At 39.9% G+C, this 22775-nt stretch overlaps 1 protein-coding gene across 10 annotated transcripts in view; it reads right to left on the reverse strand.

Moving 5' to 3' along the window:
• CACNB2 (calcium voltage-gated channel auxiliary subunit beta 2) overlaps positions 1 to 22775 on the reverse strand; it is a 464597-nt gene that overhangs the window by 393980 nt on the left and 47842 nt on the right. For 8 of the 10 annotated variants that reach the window (XR_015139558.1, XM_086334123.1, XM_086334114.1 and 5 more), the window contains exon 2: positions 18444 to 18536. Coding sequence is in view for 6 of the 10 variants with exons in the window: in XM_086334114.1 (XP_086190240.1) it covers positions 18444 to 18536 (93 nt within the window). In the remaining 4 variants the exon portion in view is untranslated. Of the gene's footprint in view, positions 1 to 17063; positions 17455 to 17490; positions 17719 to 18443; positions 18537 to 22775 lie in introns of those variants that run through there. The other 2 variants (XM_086334125.1, XM_086334124.1) reach the window with 2 other exon arrangements.

Below are 22775 nucleotides of genomic sequence, written 5' to 3' on the forward strand. Positions count from 1 at the left end.
ACTGAAAAAGCCACAACATGACATTCAGAGTAGCAGCTGTTTAGGGGCTATAAACCCTCTATCCTTCAACTTGATGAAAGTGAGGAAAATTGTACTTGTGTTGGCATGTGGTTTTATTTTATCTGTTGGAAAACTAAGCTTGGTGCTCTGTGATGACCCAGAGGGGTGGGACTGGGGGATGGGGTGGAAGAGAGGTCCAAGATGGATGAGATATATGTATACATATAGCCGATTCACTTTGGTGTACAGCAGAAATTAACACAACGCTATAAATCATTTTTTTAAAGGATTTTAAAAATGCGAAACTTTTAATCAAGTTGCCAGTAGAAAGAATCAGCCTCTGTCTGCCAGCTCTGCTTTGTCAGGTCCTTCAGGCAAGAAACATCTCTGAGGAGGTGGCAGGCAGGTCACGGCTATGAATTCCCTGGTGGGGCGACACTGCTTGTTCTCTGCACTCCTAAGGAGGCAGGCCTTCACCAGCAACCGCTCTGACCGTGGTCCTGGGGTCCTGTTCTCTCTCGTAAGAGCTTTGGCCCTTTATTCCACCTCATACCCTGCCCAGATCCTCCCACCTTAAGTCTTCCTCTTGCCCCTGCTGCTAAGTCACTTCAGTCGTGTCCGACTCTGTGCAACCCCATAGACGGCAGCCCATGAGGCTCCCCCGTCCCTGGGATTCTCCAGGCAAGAACACTGGAGTGGGTTGCCATTTCCTTCTCCAATGCATGAAAGTGAAAAGTGAAAGTGAAGTCGCTCAGTCGTGTCCGACCCTCAGCGACTCCATGGACTGCAGCCTACCAGGCTCCTCCGTCCATAGGATTTTCCAGGCAAGAGTACTGCAGTGGGGTGCCATTGCCTTCTCCGCCTCTTGCCCCTAGCTATTTTGAAATTTCTTAAACCTACAGAAAAAGTAAAAGACAGACACAATTAATAATACCTGCATAAAACCATAAGGAGGTACCACTTCACACTGGTGAGAATGGCCATCATTAAAAAGCCTACAAACAACAAATGCTGGAGGGGGTGTGACAGAAAGGGAACCCTCCAACACTACTGGTGGGGATGTAAACTGACGCAGTGACTACGGAGAACAGTGCAGAGGTTCCTAAAAAAAAAAACAACCTAGAAATAAAATTACCTTATGATCCAGCAATCCCAATCCTGGCCATATAGCCATACAAAACTGATCAAAAAGATACATGCCCCGCAATGTTCACAGTAGCATCATTTACAATAGCCAAGACATGGACACGATCTAAGTGTCCATCAACAAATGAATAAAGATGTGGTACACACACACACACACACACAGGAATATTACTCAGCCACAAAAAAGAATGCAATAATGCCAACTGCAACAACATGGATGGACCTAAAGATTATTACACTAAGTGAAGTTATGTCAAACAGAGAAAGACAAATACCATATGATATCACTTACGTGTAGAACCTAAAATGTGACACAAATTAACTTATTTATGAGACAGAAACAGACTCACAGACATAGACAACAGACATGTGGTTGCCAAGAGGGAGGGGGTTGGAGGAGAGATGGAGTGGGAGTTTCGGATTAGCAGATGCAAACAATTATATAGAGAAGAGACAAACAACAAGGTCCTGATATATAGCACAGAGAACAATATTTAATATCCTGTGATAAAACATAATGGAAAAAAATAAGAAAAAGAATGTATGTACACATACCTGAGACACTTCACTGCACAGAAGTTAAACACAACACTGCAAATCAACTATATTTCAATAAAAGGTTTAAAGTAATACCTGTATAACCCCCACTCAGATTTCCTAACTGTGAACAGCTTTCTCCCTCTCCATATACATTCAATACAAAACAAATGACCCTCCTGAGTCTTTGATTGTGCTGGACCCTGAGGCCACCTCAGCCCTTCGGACCCAAGGCTATGTCCGGTCTTGGCAGAGCCCTGGCTCGGGAGACTGGACCCCTTGCCTTACACCCTTGGTCAATAGTCATAGTCGTTGCTTGCAGCCCAATGACCCAGGACAGCCACACCACTTTCTTCCAGACTTTGAGCATCATCACTATTGTCTACATTTTCTCATTGCCCAACAAACATCTGAACATTTCCAAGAGGACACCAATTTGACCTAATAAATACCATGTACTTTTTAAGTGTATGAACTTGAGCAAATTACTATTCTATCTAAACCTCGACTCATCCTCTCTTAAATGGGGGTACTAATGGTGCCCACCTCAATGAGCTGTGCTAACAATGAAATAAAGTGCCTATCAGAGTGGCTGGCACATGGTTGCATTCAATAAATGTTAGTGATCACTATCATCTTTATTCAAATAGTTTTTTTGACACTGATTGCTTTTCCAACCAGCCAACTCATCAGTGCATTCTTGCAAACCTTTCCACACCTCAGGACAACACACTGTAATCCATCATGACAGAGAGGCTGTGGGGGTCTGGTGCCCTCCTGAGGCAGGAGTTAGCTGGGTCCCAGGCTCCTGTTGGTTGACACTTCTTGATAAAGATACAATAGGAGCAGAGCCCTGCTTGAGTAAAAAGATAAGGCAACCACATTTTTCTCACTCTTGTGGTCAAGGAGACCGCCCAGACCACATAGCCCACAGAACAGATCCTCACAGGTCAGAGAAGAGAAGGGGGTGACAGCCCATAATGTGTCCTGCCAAGCTTCCAGAAACCCTTACACTGGAATCCATCTTGGCTGAAAGATGCACATGGACACAGGAGCGGGCCCTGAGTCAGATCAAACATGGGCAGGAGCAAGTTAATTGGCCAGAAGGAACCCAGAAAACTGCCGCCATATAAGTGATTTGAGCCACTCCTATAGTGGGTAACTCACTCTGAGTCTACCTGGGTGTTCTTCCACACATACTTTGGTTCTAATAAATGCTCTACCTGCTTCACAATCTCTGTCTCGTTGTTGAATTCTTTCTTCAAAGATTGTAAACAAGGGCCTGCTTCAAGCCATTGCACCCCATGATCCCCCGAGATCACTCCTTCACTTCCAACTTCACCTCTCATCCATCTCTCCATACACCCAGGTTCCACACACATAAGGTAATTACCATCTCAGAAACACACTGCACACTTACCTTTGAAATTTCAAATTATTAACTTAAAATTTCAATTTGAAATTAAGTTGTTAAATTTAAATTGAATTTTAAATTGAAAACTATTTGGGTGATACATGCTCAGATGCTCTCTCTCCTTACTATTTAGAATAAAAGATCACTTCCTCAGGGCTCACACAGGATTTTCTTCTGTTCTTCTACTGTAGTACATACCACAAGCTCAGGAATGGTCATTTCTATGTCAGTAAGTCATGCCTTGGTTTACCACTTTCCTAGTAGTCACTGTCAACCTAATTTTTTCCTTCATGATCCATTCTGACCTCTTGATTCCTTTCAGGTAATAGTACTTATCATGAGAGAACATCAGAATCCCTTGTGAACTATTTCGAAAAGGCACATGTCCTAAGACTTCCCTGGAAGTCCAGTGGTTAAAAATTTGCCTTGCAACGCAGGGGACGTGGGTTCAGTCCCCGGCTGGGGAACTAGGATCCCACACAGTGAGGAACAAGTCAAGCCTGAGGGCCCCAACTACTGAGACCATGCACTCTGGAGCCCATGAGTCACACTAGAGTCTGTGCACCATGACGAGAGATCCCACATGATGCAGCAAGATCCCGAGTGCCACAACTAAGACCCGACACAGACAAATGAATTTAAAAATAAAAATGCACACGTCCAGCTTCGATCCTAACAACACACTTGACCGTGAAATCGTTCGTAGAGATTTTGTCTGGACTCCTTAAGCACATCCTGCTCAGTCAAGGAACACCACTTGAAATCAGATTTAGAAGAAAGTAAATAATGTTCTTCTGTATAAGCCTCACCTTGGCAAGCCAGTAAGCATCCTCAAATAAATCAGCAAGAGAAGACCTATGAGCTTTGATTTTTTTCCCCCACGAGTCACTAACACGTACCAGGACATTCTGGCCCACCATGTGGCTTTTCTCCTTGCTGCAGCTCTCCCTGTAATTGCCAGAGAGTCAGATTACATGAGGACGTTAATTCCTCATTTTTCTTGGTATTAAACATCTATAAGCTTGAAGTCATAACTGCAAGAATGCAGTGAACAATAATTCACTGTGAGAAATGCAAGTACAGAAATTATTTTAAAATAGTAGCTCCAATGTTGACACGTATGATTTAGGTGTAAGATTATATTTTAAAATATAGCTGCTTTTAAATGAGAGGGAAAGGGTAAAAGGAAAACTTAGGTCACAGAACACACACTCACACATATATCTATAAATGTCTATGTCTGTGTACTCATGGCTGTCATGAAGCTAAGTGCAAAGAAAACATCTACTGTGGATGTGCAACAGTTTGTACACATTTTACCCATATGCTAAAGTGAGAACTGGATTCTGGGTTACACCGAGAAGTTGAATCTTTAAAAACCTCAAGCCTTTTATCATTTTACAGATATTGGCCATGTCCTTGGCTATAAGGGATCAAAGCCTGAGGAAGAGATCTTATACTCTGAAGAAACCGAATCATCTAAATAACAGTTCATGAAATGATACAGAAAATTAAAGTGGGTTCATAATTAAGATGTTAATTTATTAGGTTGATTGCAGAACTACATGGTTGTTCCATTTCTACATCAATCATTGACATAAAGAGGGAAATGCATCTCTTTATTCCTTTAATATTCTAGCAAAAAAATGTTTCTCTGTCAGTTTTGGCATCTGTGCTTTTTAGTGTAAGTCTATTATTATGAAAAACTCAAGCTATAAGGAAACAAATTATATATGAAGCTAATTATATAAGTGTTTCTATCTGTTACAAGTTGGATTATGTCCCTACCAAATTTATATGTTGAAGTCCTGTCCCCCAACACCTCAGAATATGACTTTATTCGGAGACAGAGTCTTTAGAGAGGTAATTAAATTAAAATGAGGTCATTAGGATGGGCCCTAATCCAGTATGATTGATGTCCTTATAAAAAGGGGAATTGTAGACAGACACACAACAGAGAGAACACCATGTGAACATGAAGATAGCCACCTACAAGCCACGGAAAGAGGCCTGAAACAACTTCTTCCTTCCTTGCCAACACCTTGACCTCAGATTCTTAGCCTCTAGACTGTGAAACAATAAATTTCTGTTGTTTAAGCCACCCAGTGTGCAATACTTTGTTACGAGAGCTCTGTTTATTTAACTTATATGCAGAGTACATCATGAGAAACGCTGGGCTGGAAGAAACACAAGCTGGAATCAAGATTGCCGGGAGAAATATCAATAACCTCAGATATGCAGATGACACCACCCTTATGGCAGAAAGTGAAGAGGAACTCAAAAGCCTCTTGATGAAAGTGAAAGATGAAAGTGAAAAAGTTGGCTTAAAGCTCAACATTCAGAAAACGAAGATCATGGCATCTGGTCCCATCACTTCATGGGAAATAGATGGGGAAACAGTGGAAACAGTGTCAGACTTTATTTTTTTGGGCTCCAAAATCACTGCAGATGGTGACTGCAGCCATGAAATTAAAAGACACTTACTCCTTGGAAGGAAAGTTATGACCAACCTAGATAGCATACTCAAAAGCAGAGACATTACTTTGCCAACAAAGGTCCGTCTAGTCAAGGCTATGGTTTTTCCTGTGGTCATGTATGGATGTGAGAGTTGGACTGTGAAGAAGGCTGAGTGCCAAAGAATTGATGTTTTTGAACTGTGGTGTTGGAGAAGACTCTCGAGACTCCCTTGGCCTGCAAGGAGATCCAACCTATCCATTCTGAAGGAGATCAGCCCTGGGACTTCTTTGGAAGGAATGATGCTAAAGCTGAAACTCCAGTACTTTGGCCACCTCATGCGCAGAGTTGACTCATTGGAAAAGACTCTGATGCTGGGAGGGATTGGGGGCAGGAGGAGAAGGGGACGACAGAGGATGAGATGGCTGGATGGCATCACTGACTCGATGGACGTGAGTCTGAGTGAACTCCGGGAGTTGGTGATGGACAGGGAGGCCTGGCATGCTGCAATTGTCGCAAAGAGTTGGACAAGACTGAGCGACTGATCTGTTCTGATCTGAGCAAAGGAATACATTATCCACGTTATTTTTCTTTAAAATGAAAAATTTGCTTGCTTGTTTTGGGTGGGGAGCATTGTTTTAAAAAAAAAAAAAGTGGTTGGCCATTTTTCAATTTTCAGATACAGCACCTGGACCAAAGAAATCAACAAATCTTCCTGTGGGAGTAAACCTCAAGGTTACATCTACATGAAAAAGACCCCCCCCCACTCCCCGAGTCAGAGAAAGTAGCACTTTCCAGGAAAGAGGAACTGGTGAGGTCACAATGCCCAGACACTCAGGATGGAGAGGAAAACAGTCTAGCTCAAGTGTCCTTGTCAGAAGTCCAAAGAGTCAAGCTGTCTCCTGGGCTCTCCTATCACCAGATGTCAAGTATAAGAAGGAACCGAAGTTGGTACTTTTCTATGTGTATCAAAGACATAAGGAAATACAAAGGGAGATGTAAAGCCCTAAGCCAAATAAATCTCTAAAATTCAGGACTAGCTTACAGAGATGACACAGATGATGAAATGGTAGAAAGGGACCTCCTGAAGAACTTTCTATTTTCTCCCAACTACAAGTCAATAGAAGACTCTATAATAAAGTTCTCCCCTCCCCCAGTGAATCATTTTCCTGTTTTTTACCTCCTCCTTTATCCTCAAACTCTAAAACAAACAGAGGGTGAAAGGAAGCATTGTGATAAGCTCCGGGGCACGGCTGGGGCAATCAGTTCCTTTTCTCCATCTCAGGTCTTTGCAATAAAGACACACACTTGGTCAAGAATGTGGAAAAATGATAAGATGGGAATACGTAATTGTTAAACTATTACAAATATTTTCAAGACATCAGTAAAACTCTCAAAGAGGATTTCCTTAGCATCTGATAATCATCAGGTATGAAGATTTCAAAACATGTCAATAGAGAACAAAGATGCTGATGATATTTACATCTATGAAAGACAGAACAGGGAAAAGAGAACTATTTCTTGGTTGGACCAGACTTGGGTATGATGCCTGTGAAGACCTGAGACATGTGAATTATTAACATAGAGAGAAGTAACTAACCATTTCAGCATGACTCCTTAAGTTCAGGGTTCAGCTGAAACACACACTGCTTGGAAATTCACTGTTTAATGTAAACCTATTTTCTTAGTCATTCTAATTACTCCATATTAGGTCACTTGTACATTCTTAATTTAGGGGGCTAGTTTAGCTAGGACTTTGCATGGACTGGTCAAGCAGAAGACGAATACTAATGGAAGAAAATGGGGCATAAAAGGAAAGTATATTATAATTTGAAACATATCTCAGAGTCTAAAGTCTCAGAACACCTGGAGAAATGATTCTGGGTTGTAAACTGATATTTTTAACTCTGTGGGGAAAAGATAGGCAAAGATAAAAAACTGTGTCAATCCACAAAATTATTTTAATAATGAGGAACCTTAATCATACCTAGTGTACAGGGTAAGTGTTCCAAATACATGAAAACAAACTGAAAATGAGGAAGACTGGTATAGAACCATGCCCTTGTTCTGCTACAAAAAGTATCTTCAAAAAGACTGATGAACCAATTAGCAAGGAAGCAATGGAGGTGCAGACTGACAACAGAATTGTGGACACAGTAGGGGAAGGAGATGGTGGGATGAACTGAGAGAATAGAATGGAAACATATACATTACCATATGTAAAACAGCCAGTGGGAATTTGCTCTATGACGCAGGGAACTCAATCTGGTGCTCTGTGACTACCTAGACGGGCAGGATGGGGTGGGAGATGGGAGGGAGGTTCACGAGGGAGGGAACATATGTATACCTGTGGCTGATTCATGTTGATGTATGGCAGAAACCAATACCATATTGTAAATCAATCATCCTCTAATTCAAAATAAATTTTTTAAAAAGACATGTTAAGGCTAGTGATTTGTTGAAGTACAAAATCAAACTTTTAAAAAACACTTTCTAAATTACTTATGTCAACTCAAAGAAAAATGTACAACATTCTCAGTAACATAAAGGCATATACCATGGAAAGGACAGAGAACTGTTTTTTAAGGCTCAATATTTTTATACTGCCATATTTAAGAAAAATTCTTAAGAGAACTCAGAACCAATTCTGCCATTCACAAAATCTAAATGAATACTTAATAAGATACAAAGACATTTACAGGAAATCACAGTGGCAATAAATCTACTGCATTATTATTTATAGTTGTGTTTGTGATGAATACAGCCTAACACGGCAACAAGCCAGTATTTCAGGGCTGAGAGATTTACCCAACCTTAAACATATCAGTCCACACAGGCCTGGAGTCTGTAATCATTATCACAGTTTAATCTGTCTTCTGCAAAACAAAACTAAAAAATAGACTGTGTGTCTCTGTGATTAATCATTCATATTTAAAGCCAATCGGAACGAAGAAAAGGTCTAAAATAGCAGCTCCAAGAACATGGTACTGGAAAGCAATGGAATGTGTTTAGAATACCGTGTTCTGAAAAGCGTCATGCAACCTTCTGTTAAATGTGTGGTTCATTCCATTTTGTCATCCTGATTTGTATCCTGGAAGCCGTTATACGTGATAGGATTACTTCCTGACAATCGTAGCATACACAGGTTGATGAGCAAAATCTGAGATCAGTTGCAGAGTTCCTCCCCTTGAGCCTCCTCCCACCCACTCCCTTCAAATAATGATGCTTCTTGCAAAGTCCAAGAAGACTTGTTGATTTCTAAGGTTCAACTTTCTGCACAAAGGACTCTAGCTGGTACTCTTGTGTGTGTTAGTCACTCAGTTGTGTTCAACTCTTTGTGACTCTATGGACTATAGCCCGCCAGGTTCCTCTATCCATGGAATTCTCCAGGCAAGAATACTGGAGTGGGTAGCCTTTCCCTTCCCCAGAGGATCTTCCCAACCCAGGGATTGAACCCAGGTCTCCTGCATTGCAGGCAGATTCTTTACCATCTGAGCCACCAGGAAAGCCCAGTTGGTACTCTAGGGTGACCTATCAAAATTAGGTGGGAAGAGCTGGTGAGTCCTGGATACACTTGGCAGAGTACAGCCGAGAGTTCGGAGGACCGGGTACCCTGAACCCCGAATGAAAGCTGCCAGGCTGAGGGATCATTAAAATAAAGCTAGCTGGCAGTTATCCCCTTACCATTTGGTGTTCATCCTAGGAATACTGCCAGGTACATAAACATAGCCAGGGAGAACATGTCTTTAAGAAAATGAAGAATTATCAAGAGAGGAAGAAGAGAAGAGGGTAGAAGAGAGAAGTAGTGGGACCGAATAAGCAGTTACTAACACTGCCACCCCCAACAAGCTGCTTTTCACTTTGATGACTAGCACTTCCTTGCAGATGTACATAGTTCCTCCTGACCTTGGCAGAATCCAATAATTTATACAGTTAGCCATTCTTGCACAATCTCCTAAAAAGAACAGCACAAATGTTCTATCCTTCAATGCCAGCAGGCCTTGCTGCTTCTGCCCTCCTATTTTTCTTCCAGGAAATTAATTTACTTGCTTAGGTACTGATGTAAAAATAAACGACCAGCTCTCCTCTCTCCCTCTCCATCTCTGACAACAGAAACTCAGATTTTTTTTTTCCTTTCTTTAGATGAAGTTGGGAGGAAACAGCTAATTTCTATGAAAACTTAATTATCTTCATCAACTAGAAATTTATGCTGGGCACGAAATCCAAAGGATTTTAACAACTGTAGCTTTTCCAGGTTTATTATTATGAGAAATGGAGTTCTGTTATTGATGGATCTGTTCACAGCACAGAGCCAAAGAGTACGAAGACTTTATACTATAATCAAAGACAGCCTGGATATCTTAATTATCTTAATAATAAATCCAAGATAACCACAGCTTGATATATTAAATAACTTTTAGGACATGAACACTCTGAGCAAGAATCTTCATTAATTCTAATTATGGTGCCTATAAGTCATGTTTAACACTTTTCACCCCTTAGTAAATTAAAATTAAAGTGCCTATTTACAAAGCACCAGAGAAGGCAATAGCACCCCACTCCAGTACTCTTGCCTGGAAAATCCCATGGGCGGAGGAGCCTGGTAGGCTGCAGTCCATGGGGTCTCGAAGAGTCGGACACGACTGAGCGACTTCACTTTCACTTTTCACTTTCATGCATTGGAGAAGGAAATGGCAACCCACTCCAGTGTTCTTGCCTGGAGAATCCCAGGGACGGGGGAGCCTGATGGGCTGCCGTCTATGGGGTCGCACAGAGTCGGACATGACTGAAGCGACTTAGCAGCAGCAGTTACAAAGCACAGGCCCTAATGAACCCCCCCAAAAAAAATCTCTAAAAGAGTCTGATGTTAAACCAGGTGCTGTATATGTGTCTAACTTTACCCAAATTCACAGTAAGAATGATTTATGGGCCAACATCAGCCTCAGTTAAACCTCTGCATGATACTGCAGGTGATTCAGAGTTGAGTTCATTTTCAAATTTATCTTTTCAAAAACTGAGGGAAAAAAATGGACTTTCACAATTCCAAAAAGTGCCTGTTTCTGTGACTTTCATAGTAGGAAGGAAAAAAATAGACACTCTTCCAGTCATATTTCTCAGGGACCAGTAAGAGGGACAGAGTCTGCAAAATGGTGACAGCAGCTGGGAATCTGAGCAACTTGTGAGGAAAGAAGAGGGAAATGACACTTACTGTCTTCTTTTTAAAATCATGATGCGAGGGAAAACCGACAATGCTAGTGACATCCTCACCTTCTTATAAGGAAGGAAGTTAAGAGAATACCTTTGGATTCATCCTAAAAACACTGGTAGCAATCTTTCTCCACGTCTTCTTTGGCTGAAAGAAGGAAGCACTTGCAACTGCTTTTCATTTTGACCTTTGTTACAAAGGACTGTAGCATCGTCAATGACAGCACAGATTCAGAATCAGCCCCCTGGATTCCAACCTTACTTGTCATGTGACTGTGGATGAGTTACCTCTCTGGGTCTTATTTGTCTCATTTGTAAAATGGAGCTATAGATAGAATATACACTAAATAACCATAACAGTCAACAACCATTATAACTTCCTCCGCTGTGGTCTATTTTTCATTCAGGTTTTAACTAATGTTCTAAATATGGAATAATGTTTATAAGTAAGAATAATAAACTCTTAAATATTAACTAAATAAATAAACTATTAAATATTTCATGAAGAATGCCGAGCACCAAAGAATTGATGCTTTTGAAGTGTGGTGCTGGAGAAGACTCTTGAGAGTCCCTTGGACAGCAAGGAGATCAAACCAGTCCATCCTAAAGGAAATCAACCCTGAACATTCATTGGAAGGACTGATGCTGAACCTGAAACTCCAATCCTTTGGCCACCTGATGCAAAGAGCCAACTCACTGGAAAAGACCCTGATGCTGGGAAAGATTGAAGGCAAAAGGAGAAAGGGGTGGCAGAGGACAAGATGGTTAGATAGCATCACTGACTCTATGGACGTGAATTTGAACAAACCCTGGGCAACAGTGGGAGACAGAGGAGCCTGGTATGCTGCAGTCCATGGAGTCACAAAGAGTCATGACTTAGTGACTTAACAACAACAACAAAACAGTATTAACTAGATAGCAGGTACCGTTCTAGGCAATTTACCAGTTTTTACTCATGTGATTCTTACAACCAATTTTTGATGTGGCCACTATTTCCCAGATGAGGATGCTGAGTACACAGAGATGAAGCCACTCATCCAAGGGCCAGCTAGTAAATAACAGAGGCAGAACCCAGACTAGACTGGCTTCAGAGCCCAGGCTCTTACCACTGTCCTGCTTCTCTCTGTTTTTAAATGAATATAAAAAATTTATTGAAGCAAATGTCCAGGTTGGTATAAACTCACTTTTTAAAAGGCTGGTATGGCACTCGTGAAGCAAGAACATATGTATCCTACAACACTAAACATCTTTCCATCCAAACTTGGAAAATCTGCCAGGCAAACACAGTTCCAGTCAGTGGGAAGATGAGACTAGACTGCAGATGCACCATCCGTTGTAGAAGGAAGATACAAAATACCTTCCCTGTAAATTACAGAAAGTACCTTTTCCAAACGCATGCTGTAAACAGCAGATACTTTAACACAGAGCATTAATTATGCACCACATACTAACACAAATGACCTTTGAAATGTCAGACCCACATCTGAGCATCTAAGCTCCTCCATTTAAAAAAAATTCTCTTCCTGCCTCATTTCACCTAGTCACCATCATACTTTTTTACACGTGTTAATGTTCCAAGGAAGTAAGCTAATCATATCTAGGGGTGAATTCTAACTAGTCAAAAATACCTTTGCTGGCATTTTCTATAAATGTTTAGCCTGTCTCCCACGCCCATACCTATTTACAAAGCAAGTCAAACTGACAGTAAAAACTAATCTTCTTGAAGAAAAACCTTTGATATAAATTTGCTAACATCATAATTTATATAACATAGAACTATGGAAATTCTAAGTTCAGTACGTAGTGAAACTATCTTGTATCTTGGTAACATTTTAAGTACAACACAAAGGAATGAGACTTAAAAAGCAAACAGATCAACCATAGTTAACTTTCCTTCTAATTGATGTTCCTCCTTGCAGTTTCCGAAAAGGAGTTCAATCTTTGAAATATTTGATATCCAAGGTCATCTAGGCTGCTACTTCGCAACCACCTTACACAGAGTAGAACCTTATACAGCCCATGGGAAGCCCCACTGGTATCAGTCTCACACAGCCAACAATCTGTGTGGACCACGACTGTGATGTGAACCTCAGTGAACAGTGACGCTCACTGATCAGAACTCAGACCCTTCCCTGAGCTTCAGCATGGAAACCACGTCCTGGGAGAAATGAACTAAGTTCATGAGGGAAAGAGCCTCTCTCATCCCCATCTTTGAAATATCATGGACTTTAAATAGGTTGATGATTTGAAGAACCAGAAGCTGCATTATTTGGTTAGCTTAGGGCGAACTGGTCAACCAACACAATGGTGTTCTGATCTAGAAAAGAAAAGTTCTTTTACCGTAGCTGTTATCCTGTTTGTGGACCTAAAGCAGAAACGTATCTATAAGCAATTGCTCCTTAAGACTAATGAATCTTCTGAAAGAATTATTTGGTGGTGGTTTAGTCGCTAAGTCGTGTCCGACTCTTGCGGACTGTAGCCTGCCAGCCTCCTCTGTCCATGGGGATTCTCTAGGCAAGAATACTTGAGTAGGTTGCCAGTTCCTTCTCCAGGGGATCTTTCCAACCCAGGAATCGAACCCAGGCATCCTGCATTGCAGGCAGATTCTTTACCAACTGAGCTATGAGGGAAGCCGGAAGAATTATTTAGAGCAACACAAACACATGATGGTCAGAAATACACAACTAAAAGTTTGGGGAAAAGAAACCATGCTTTTACCTTTCTACTTGTAGCCTTCTTTCCTTTTCATCTTCTATCATATTTCAATATGTTCCAACATATTCCACCCAATAGTTCTAATTTTCCAACAAATAGCTATAGGCCTGATTACAATGACTAATGGGCCATTTACCATAGAGAGTAACAAAATACTCTCATATGACTGTTCAGATTCTAAATTTATATATACATATTTATATATTTTATAATACATTTACATATACATTTATATATGTAAATGTATTATAAAATACAGACTTCCCTGGTGGCTCAGATGGTAAAAGTGTCTGCCTACAACGCAGGAGACCTGGGTTCTATCCCTGGGTTGGGAAGATCCCCTGGAGAAGGAAATGGCAACCCACTCCAGTATTCTTGCCTGGAAAATTCCATGGACAGAGGAGCCTGGTAGGCTACAGTTCATGGGGTTGCAAAGAGTCAGACACGACTGAGTGACTTCACTTCACTTCTTCATACATTTATAAGTATATGCCACACAATGACACATATTTATATCACACAATGCACCCTAGATCCAGCCACAGGTAAACTATGGCTTTGTTATCAAGGACATGGATATTAATACCACAATGAGCTATGACTACCCTGTCTGTTGTAAGAGTGACTGAAATGAAAAATCATTGACAATACCAAGTGTGGGTGAAACTATGGAACAACAAATACTGTTCTCCACTGCTTGAGCGAGTGCAAATTGGTGCATTCCTTTGGATAAATGTTCTGCAGTATTTACTTGAGTTACACATATAACCCAGCAGTCTATTCAATGAACAACAATGTATTCACATATAAGATCACAGGAAGATACAGGAATGCACGTCACAGCATGGCTGTCAATAACCCCAACTGGAAATGACTCAAAGTCCAGCAACAGTAGGGGAGATAAACCAATTGTGGCATGTTCACCCAATGAAATACCATACAGCAAGGAAAATGAGCCAGTTATGGAAACATACAGCATAGATGAATATAACAATGGTAAGTTCGAATCAAAGAATTTAGTCAGAAAACAACTCCATTTATACAAAACCCACAAAAGAGGCCAAGTGAATTATGGTCTCAGAAGGAGGGACAGTGTTTGCTTACCTTTAGCATGAAGGAAGAATTACTGATAGAGGTCAAAGGGGGCATCTTGGGTGCCAGTAATACTGATACCTATTTCTTGACCTGGCAGTTGGTTCACTTTGTGAGATCTCAGACTGAACAGTTACAATTTGTGTATTTTTCAGTATATATGTTACATATCAATAAGAATGCTTATTATCTTTTTAATTAAAATTTTTGTTTTGGCTGCACCATTCAGCTTGTGGGATCTTTGTTCTCGAACCAGGGATTGAACCTGGTTCCTCAGCAATGAAAATCCTGAGTCCTAACCATGGACTGCCAGGGAATTCCCAAGAATGTTTAAACATTAAAATTTTTAAAGTTAAAAATAAGCCTTTTACAGTTATTTTTAAAAACCTTTTAAAATTATATAAAAATTAAAAATAATATTTTTTAAAGAAAAAGATAGATCTACTTTCAAGCCCAACTGTCTACATATGTAGACAATTGTATTAGTTTACTAGGGCTGCCATAACAGAACAACAGAAATGTATTTTCTTACAGTCTGGAGGCTGGAAGTTCAAGGCCATGGTGCTGGCAGGGTTGTTTGCTGCTGAGATCTTTCTTCTTGGCTCAGGGACACCTACCTTCTCCCCACTGTCCTCTCAATGGCCTATTTCTTGTGCACGCACATTCTTGGGGCATCTTCTTTATAGGGGCATCAGATTAGGTCCCCACTCTTATGACCTCATTTAACCTTAATTACCTCTTTACTACCTTAACTGCCAAGTACAGTCACATCGGCAATTAGGGCTTCAACCTATGAACTCTGGGAGGGTTCCCAATTCAATCTATAATAAACTCTTGGACACTCTCTTAATTAAAAAAAAAAAGAATCCTTTTCTTTATGTAAAATGTGCACATTTTCAACCTCTAAAATATTTAAATCTCATTATCTTTAAGACCACCTCAAAGTACCTGGTGTTTCCCAAGTACTTTAAAGTCTTCATCATATGCAATTTGTGAAAATGTTAAAGGTTTTCAAAATTACACGGAAATTATTTTTAATTCAAGGACAGGGAAAAAAACCTAATTATATTTTTAAATAGAACCCGGTTTTATTGACAAAACACCATTCCAATACCGATGATACACAAACTCTCGCCACAGACAAGTAATGAATTCAGATGCGGGTCACCTGTTTAACAAAACAACTACACGTGATAAGAAGGAAACATTGAGGAGTACTTTCAAATGATTTAATGTAACACATACTTATTGTTACCACCTACCCTGCATTTCTGCAAATCCTCCAGTTAAACTTTAATCTATTAAATATTTAGTAATGCCAGGGTGTCTTATGCTTATTTTCAAATGGTCGCAAAATATGAACGTGAGTCTACCGGAATAGAGAATAAATTATCCAAGGAAAAAATATAATGTCTGACTCAGCATTCTTGCCAAAGATCCTGGTTATCCTTCTGTGACAGGATCAACGGGGCACCTTGGGGTTCATGATGCCTATATAATTATACCCCAAATCTAGGTCACAGCAAGCACCTCATTACACTGAGATTCAAAGAGCTACACCTTTATTTCAAGGAGACAAACTTTTAGGATAGTCTTTTTTCCAATGTGCTTACATGCTCACATATGTTTTGGCAATACATATTTAAATTAATACTAAGTCACTTGGTAGCTCTCTTTATCATTTATAACTGTTTCATGCACATCATCTCATATATCACCAAGAACACAACGCAAAAGGAAGTTATCGGAAGGAAAACCAAAGTCCAGTATACGCACTGTAGCAATCCCTATGGATTAAGTTACCAAAACTTCATGAAAGGAGAATTCAGACTCAAAGGGACAAGTGGAAAATGGTGCCCAACAACTGTCTTAAAAAGATATTTTTAGAGTTCAATGAGTCCCAATTTATTTCTATCACAGTATCTTTGCTCACTAGAAACACTGCAGTTTTTCTTTCCGTGCAGTTTTGACCAGCTACCTGTCACTCTGCAGGGCTTTGCTGCAGCCTCTGTTTCCTAAGAAGCTTATTTCTTTCTGCTTCAGATCCTTCAGTCTTCAGTCCTGAGATGATTACTCAGAGTGTGGATTCGAGCCCTCCAGGGTTAATCTCCCAGTCCCAAAGGCAGAATAAATATGGAGGCTTGAAATGGGAAAGGCCTTGGGTGATTTTCCTTTAACGGGCTCACCTAAGCCAAGTTTGAGGCTCTTGACTTAGACCCAGGACACCTGAATTCTACCCACGACAACATCAGGCCAACACACACACCCTTAGTGCCCATCACACCCTGCCCAGCAACTCTGCCACCACCAGAACGTGGGCCCCCATGTAGCTTCATCTTCCTTTCTATTTCTAAATGTCTTGGAGCCACAAAAGTTCCGCTCCTTCTTAACCAGTTGTCTTTTTCTAACTTCCTGCAGCCAAAATACATCCCAGGTTGCAGAGACCAGAACCAGAGTTTTTCCAGTTGCCTGGAAAGTTACTGAGGTTACTCAGACTTACCGTTGGTGCCTCTGATGCAGGGAGCGGATGGCTGAACTCGGGTCATCCTTTGTCTGTGTCGGAAAAGTGGAAGGAGGCAGCAACCAGCCAAAAACAAAGTCCCCATGAATGTAACAGGTCAACATGTTTGGGCTGAACAGCTGCTAACTAACTTGGGGGAAAGACAAGGGGAAAGGACCCGAAAAGTAGTGAGGAAATGGTTTCCTTTCCAACAGAGACGGAGCAGCTCTCATGGCAGCCAATTATCATCTCCAGGAGTGAGATCTCACAGACAAGAGATGATTTATGAGCCTGCTAACTAAAAGGGTGGTCCTTGCGCCAGGAAAGCAGAGTCACCCTAGCAAGCTCCTCCCACATCTCCCTTGCCACTGACAAGCATCAGCTTAAGATGCTCGTGTACCTATACCTGATGAGACTTTAGCCTCACCTGTAACCTATTGTCCTCAGAGATCTGGTTGCCTCTGCTGTTTCTCTGGGAATGAAAGTTCTTTCTGTAACCAAGGACAAGAGTGTTTTGATGTTAGGGATCCTGACACTGCTTAGGGGGCAGTCCCAAACTCCTGAGCAAGAATCCACACGAACTGAGATAAAGGCTTTGTCTCCAAAGGCAGTTTCAATTACGACTCCAAGATACCCTGTGCTCTATTTGACCTCGGTACTCTCGGCCTTTTCAAGAGCAGGGCTAATCTCTTTTCCAAGCCAAGCCCCAGGTGAGAAGAAGAAAACTCCAGCTGGAGGAACACCCTTATCTCAACTCAGAGCAGGTGGTACGGATCCTGCCACACCCCCCTGACCCCACCACCACTTTCACTTTCCCAATGAACCCCCCACACCTGGAATCATTTCTACAGGAGTTCACTGTTATGAAGAAATCCTTTGTAATGAAGTTTGCATTTCTCTTTCCCCAACGTGCTGGGAAATAATGTAATTACAACATACAGTCTCACTTAAAATTTAAATATATTAATTAAGAAGCTCCAATACTTTGGCCACCTGATGTGAAGCACTGACTCATTGGAAAAGACCGTGATGCTTGGAAAGACTGAAGGCAAGAGGAGAAGGGGGCGACAAAGGATGAGATGGTTAGATAGTATCACAGACTCAATGGATATGAGTTTGAGCCAACCCTGAGAGATTATGAAGGACAAGGAAGCCTGGTGTGGTGCAGTTCATGGGGTCACAAAGAGTCAGACATGACTTAGTGACTGAACAACGAACGACTGAGACGTTCAATGGAACAATTTTCACTTCAATTAAAAGTAAGTACAGTAAGACTATTTAAATCATAGAGATGACACTGTTAAAACCACCTCTTAAAAAAACAAAACTGAATTCATTTTCATAGACTTCTTCAAACTGTGAATTAAAAAGCTCCTTTACCTGACGAACGAAGCTATTTGAGGTAGTGTCAGAAGAAGTGCTCCCATCGGATCCTTTAAATCTGTTTTTCCTTCTGGCTCCTTTTCCATATGACTACAAAAAAGAAAACCAAAAGACAAATGAGATTATTATTAGACCCTTACACAGGAATCTAGACCTAGTTCCAGAAAATGTTCTAGATCCAGACAAAGAATAAATTGCCATCACATGAGCATGATTAAAAAGTGATTGGAGACCAAATATATTTCCACTTATATGTGGAATCTAAAATATGACACAAATGAACATATCTATGAAACAGACTCACAGACAGAGAGAACAGACTTGTGGTTGCCAAGGGAGGCAGGTTGGGGAGAGAATGGAGTGAGAGCCTGGGGTTAGCAGATGCAAACTCATATTCAGGATGGATAAACGACAAGGTCCTACTGCACAGCACAGGGAACTATATTCAACATCCTCTATTCAACATAATAGAAAAGAAGATGAAAAAGAATGTATATATGTATATAACTAAATCACTTTGCTGTATAGCAGAAATTAACACAACATTGTAAGTCAACTATACTTCAATAAAATAACATTTTTTAAAAAGTGATTGGTGGAATCACAAATATTTATTTCAAATCAGTGACTTTATAGGGAGGAGAGGGTTCTGGAAAAAGCATTTCATAGTTGGTGAGTTGGGCTTCCCTGATGGCTCAGTGGTAAAGAATCTGCCTGCCAATGCAGGAGATGCAAGTTCAGTCCCTGGGTTGGCAAGATACTCTAGAGAAAGAAATGGCAACCCACTCCAGTATTCTTCCCCGAGAAAGCCCATGGACAGAGGAGCCTGGCTGGCTACGAGTCCATGGTGTCACAAAAGAGTTGGTCATGACTTAGTGACTAAACAACTACAACAACTGTTGAATTAAAATAATTTAAGCTCTGTTAGCATATCTCTGGTCAAGAGGCAAAGGCCACTAAAGATAAGGCATTAAAAAAAATAAACATTTACGTGTAGGAGGGACTGGGGCAAAATTACTGTGAGAGTAAAGCAACTTGTCAAAACCCTTCAGAGAGATGAATGCAGTTGTTGCTGGTCAGTCACTCAGTTATGTCTGACTGTTTGTGACCCCACGGACTGCAGCATGCCAGGCTCCTCTGTCCTCCACTATCTCCCAGAGTTTGCTCAAACTCATGTCCATAGAGTCCATGATGCCATCCAACCAACTCATCCTTTGTTGCCCCCTTCTCCTATCCTCAATCTTTCCCAGCATTGGGGTCTTTTCCAGTGAGTCAGCTCTTCACATCAGGTGGCCAAATTATTGGAGCTTCAGCTTCGGGATCAGTCCTTCCAGTGAATATTCAGGATTGATTTCCAGTAGGATTGACTGGTTTGATCTCCTTGCTGTCCAAGGGACTCTCAAGAGTCTTCTCCAGCACCATGTTTCAAAAGCATAATGAAATACTGTTTCCCAGTGGTGCTGAACAGCCCCTTTTTGGTTCTTTTCATGATTTAATTTGTAATTCCCCAGGTATTCCTATATTGGAGTGGTCCTTGCACATGGTGGCTCAGGAAACTTTACAATACAAATTCTGACTACCTTTACATCTAGATAGATTAGTATAGGTTGATCAATCTAGATGAAATATGAAGGAAGCACAGTGTCAATTCTTCATATTGTATGGATTTAGAGATTGGTTTTGGGATATGTTGAAAGAGCTATGGAAGTGGTAGTGAATTACATGAAATTAAAACATTTTGTACAATTTTTCTGGCCCATTGTTGTAATGTTTGAATATGATGTGAAAAGCTTGTTCTTTTGTTAATAGGAACAGAAAAGAGTTTTATTTGAGCCGCTGAGAACTACAGCCTGAAAGACAGCTTCTCAGATAGCTCTGAGGAACTGTTCTGGAAAAGCACTGTTTTCACCAATTTTTTTTTAATTTTATTGAAATATAGTTGATTTACAATGCTGTGTTACTTTCTGCTGTACAGCAAAGTGACTCAGTTATATATGCGTACATATATATATATACACACACATATATACTATTTTTTATATTCTTTTCTATGATGGTTTATCACAGTATATTGAAGATAGTTCCCTGTGCTGTATAGTAGGACCTTGTTCATCTCAAAAGCCTGCTTTTTAATCACTCAATTATTCTGCTGAGAAGGCAAGAAAAATAAATTTTATGGAATTGTAATAATAAGTAGTAGTAGTAAGCATTTAAGAACAGGATGTTAAAGGTAAGACAGTTTGTCTCAGTAGTAGGATAAAGCCAAGCACAAACACCTACAAATGAACTTACTTTTTTTTTTTTAACTATATCTACAGCTTACTTTCAGAGCATTAAAAATAAACTATACATTCATCTATGGCTAATTCTAGACAGGAATAAAGTTACTGAGAAAATTACACATTAAAATATAAGTAAAAAATAGCTCAACACTGAGCTTTACTGGTAAATACACACAGGCAGGGATCCTGGTATAGCAGACCTTGAGCAAGTTTCTTAACCTCTCTAAACCTCAGTCTTCTCATTCTTAAAATAGTAAGACTTACCTTCCAGGGGGTTTTAGGTATTAAATGAAGGAATATATTTATAACATTTACTGTAAGACCTAGCACATGATAAGGGCTCAAAATAATATTATATAGAAGCTGTCACAGTAGGGTGACAAGGGTGGAGAAAAATTGGGCTAAAATGTACGATGTGTTTAGAAGGCCCACAGAGACTTCATTGGATGATCAGAATTAACAAAATTTGCTTTTTTGAAAATCCCCATGTTCGGGTTTTGAAAATGCTACTTTTGTTATATTTTACACATTCACATGGTTTTCATTAAAATGGAAATATAAACCATAATATACATAGCACTTAGGCAAGCTGAAATCTCTTACAAACATTTGTGTTATGAGTAATTTAGATGAATTTGCAATCAGTGAGAGGGGTGGTATAATTTTAAAGCAAAAATTTGCCTTAAATATGTTTGTTCCCTTCCAAGTACTGAAGGGATTTATATAATACAAATGTGTTTCCATGGCATTTAATTAACTCTCGACTTCATAAAAGGAAAGACAATCTAGGCTGGGCTTTCATAATACAAGGTTCTCTTCACGTAACAGCATATTCTTCTTACTTTTGTAAACATTATGCAGTAAACTGTTGAAAAATAACATTCTTTCAACAATGTTCTTCCTTTTCCAACTATTATGGAAAGGTTCGCATAGAAGTGTCTTCCAAGGCCTAGCAACGTTAAAGTTTGAAAGTCTCCTTAAAATTAAAAAATAAATTTTTTATATTATTCTGTGTGGTAAAATACTTATTACCTTGAAAGCAGTTTTAAAGCCTAACATATTTCCTTGAGGGAAGGTGAGGGCAAGTTTATGTTAAATTTACTATGTACCTTCATTTGGAGTATAAATTATCTTTGAGAATAAAAACAAAATATTCTATCATCCCAAATGCTGTTTGTGTCCAAACAGCATTGTTTGGACATGGGTGGAAAAAGCTTCTTTGAAGTCATACCATTATCATTTATTTTGGATTTTTAATGATAAATATGTTTTTACTATTCAGCTGCTTTGGAGTATAAGCTTTTTCATGGCTGCTGACACTGCCCAGCAGGCACTGTGAGAACCACACAATATTTAAGACAGCCAGTCCCAGGGGAGGCTGCTGTTCTCTGCAAAAAAATGAAACACATTTAAAAAGTCATTTTAATTTTTCCTGGCCCCTGGGGACGCTGTTCATAAACATTATTTCAGGTGTACTTAGCTACAAATGCCATGTGTCTAAGTTGGATTATTACAGGTTTAAATTGTACTATGATACAGCTGATACACTTAAAAAAAGATGGCATACTGAATTGCACACAAACTGGTGATAATTTATTTTTATTTTTTTGGCCACACAACATGTGAGACCTTAGTTCCCTGGCTAGGGATCGAACCCGTGTCCTCTGCATTAGAAGTGTGGAGTCTTAACCACTGGACCACCAGGGAAGTCCCCTGGTGATAGTATTGAGAAAAAATATCTTTTCCTTCAATCACTTAAATGTATGAGGGATGATTTATTCAAAGTGTTTCTGCTTAACAGTGTTAAAGCAAGTTCTTATTCATTATATATGTTTACTAAAAGGCAAAATAGATATGCTTAATTACACTTCTATTTACTAATTTCAGCAGTACTTTCTCTCTTATAACTTCCTTTTTTTAAAAAAAAATGTAACTGTTGTGTGATGCTTCAATAATGAGTTATTTCCTATAACAATATCTAGGATCAAGAAGAAAATAATTAAAGCAACTTTTGCAAAGCTAATAGTCCATCTTTACATGCTTTTAA

This window comes from Bos grunniens, chromosome 13 (genome assembly GCF_055505025.1).
Source record: "Bos grunniens cultivar Pamir isolate PY7600 chromosome 13, Bosgru_T2T1.0, whole genome shotgun sequence".
NCBI lineage: Eukaryota > Metazoa > Chordata > Mammalia > Artiodactyla > Bovidae > Bos > Bos grunniens.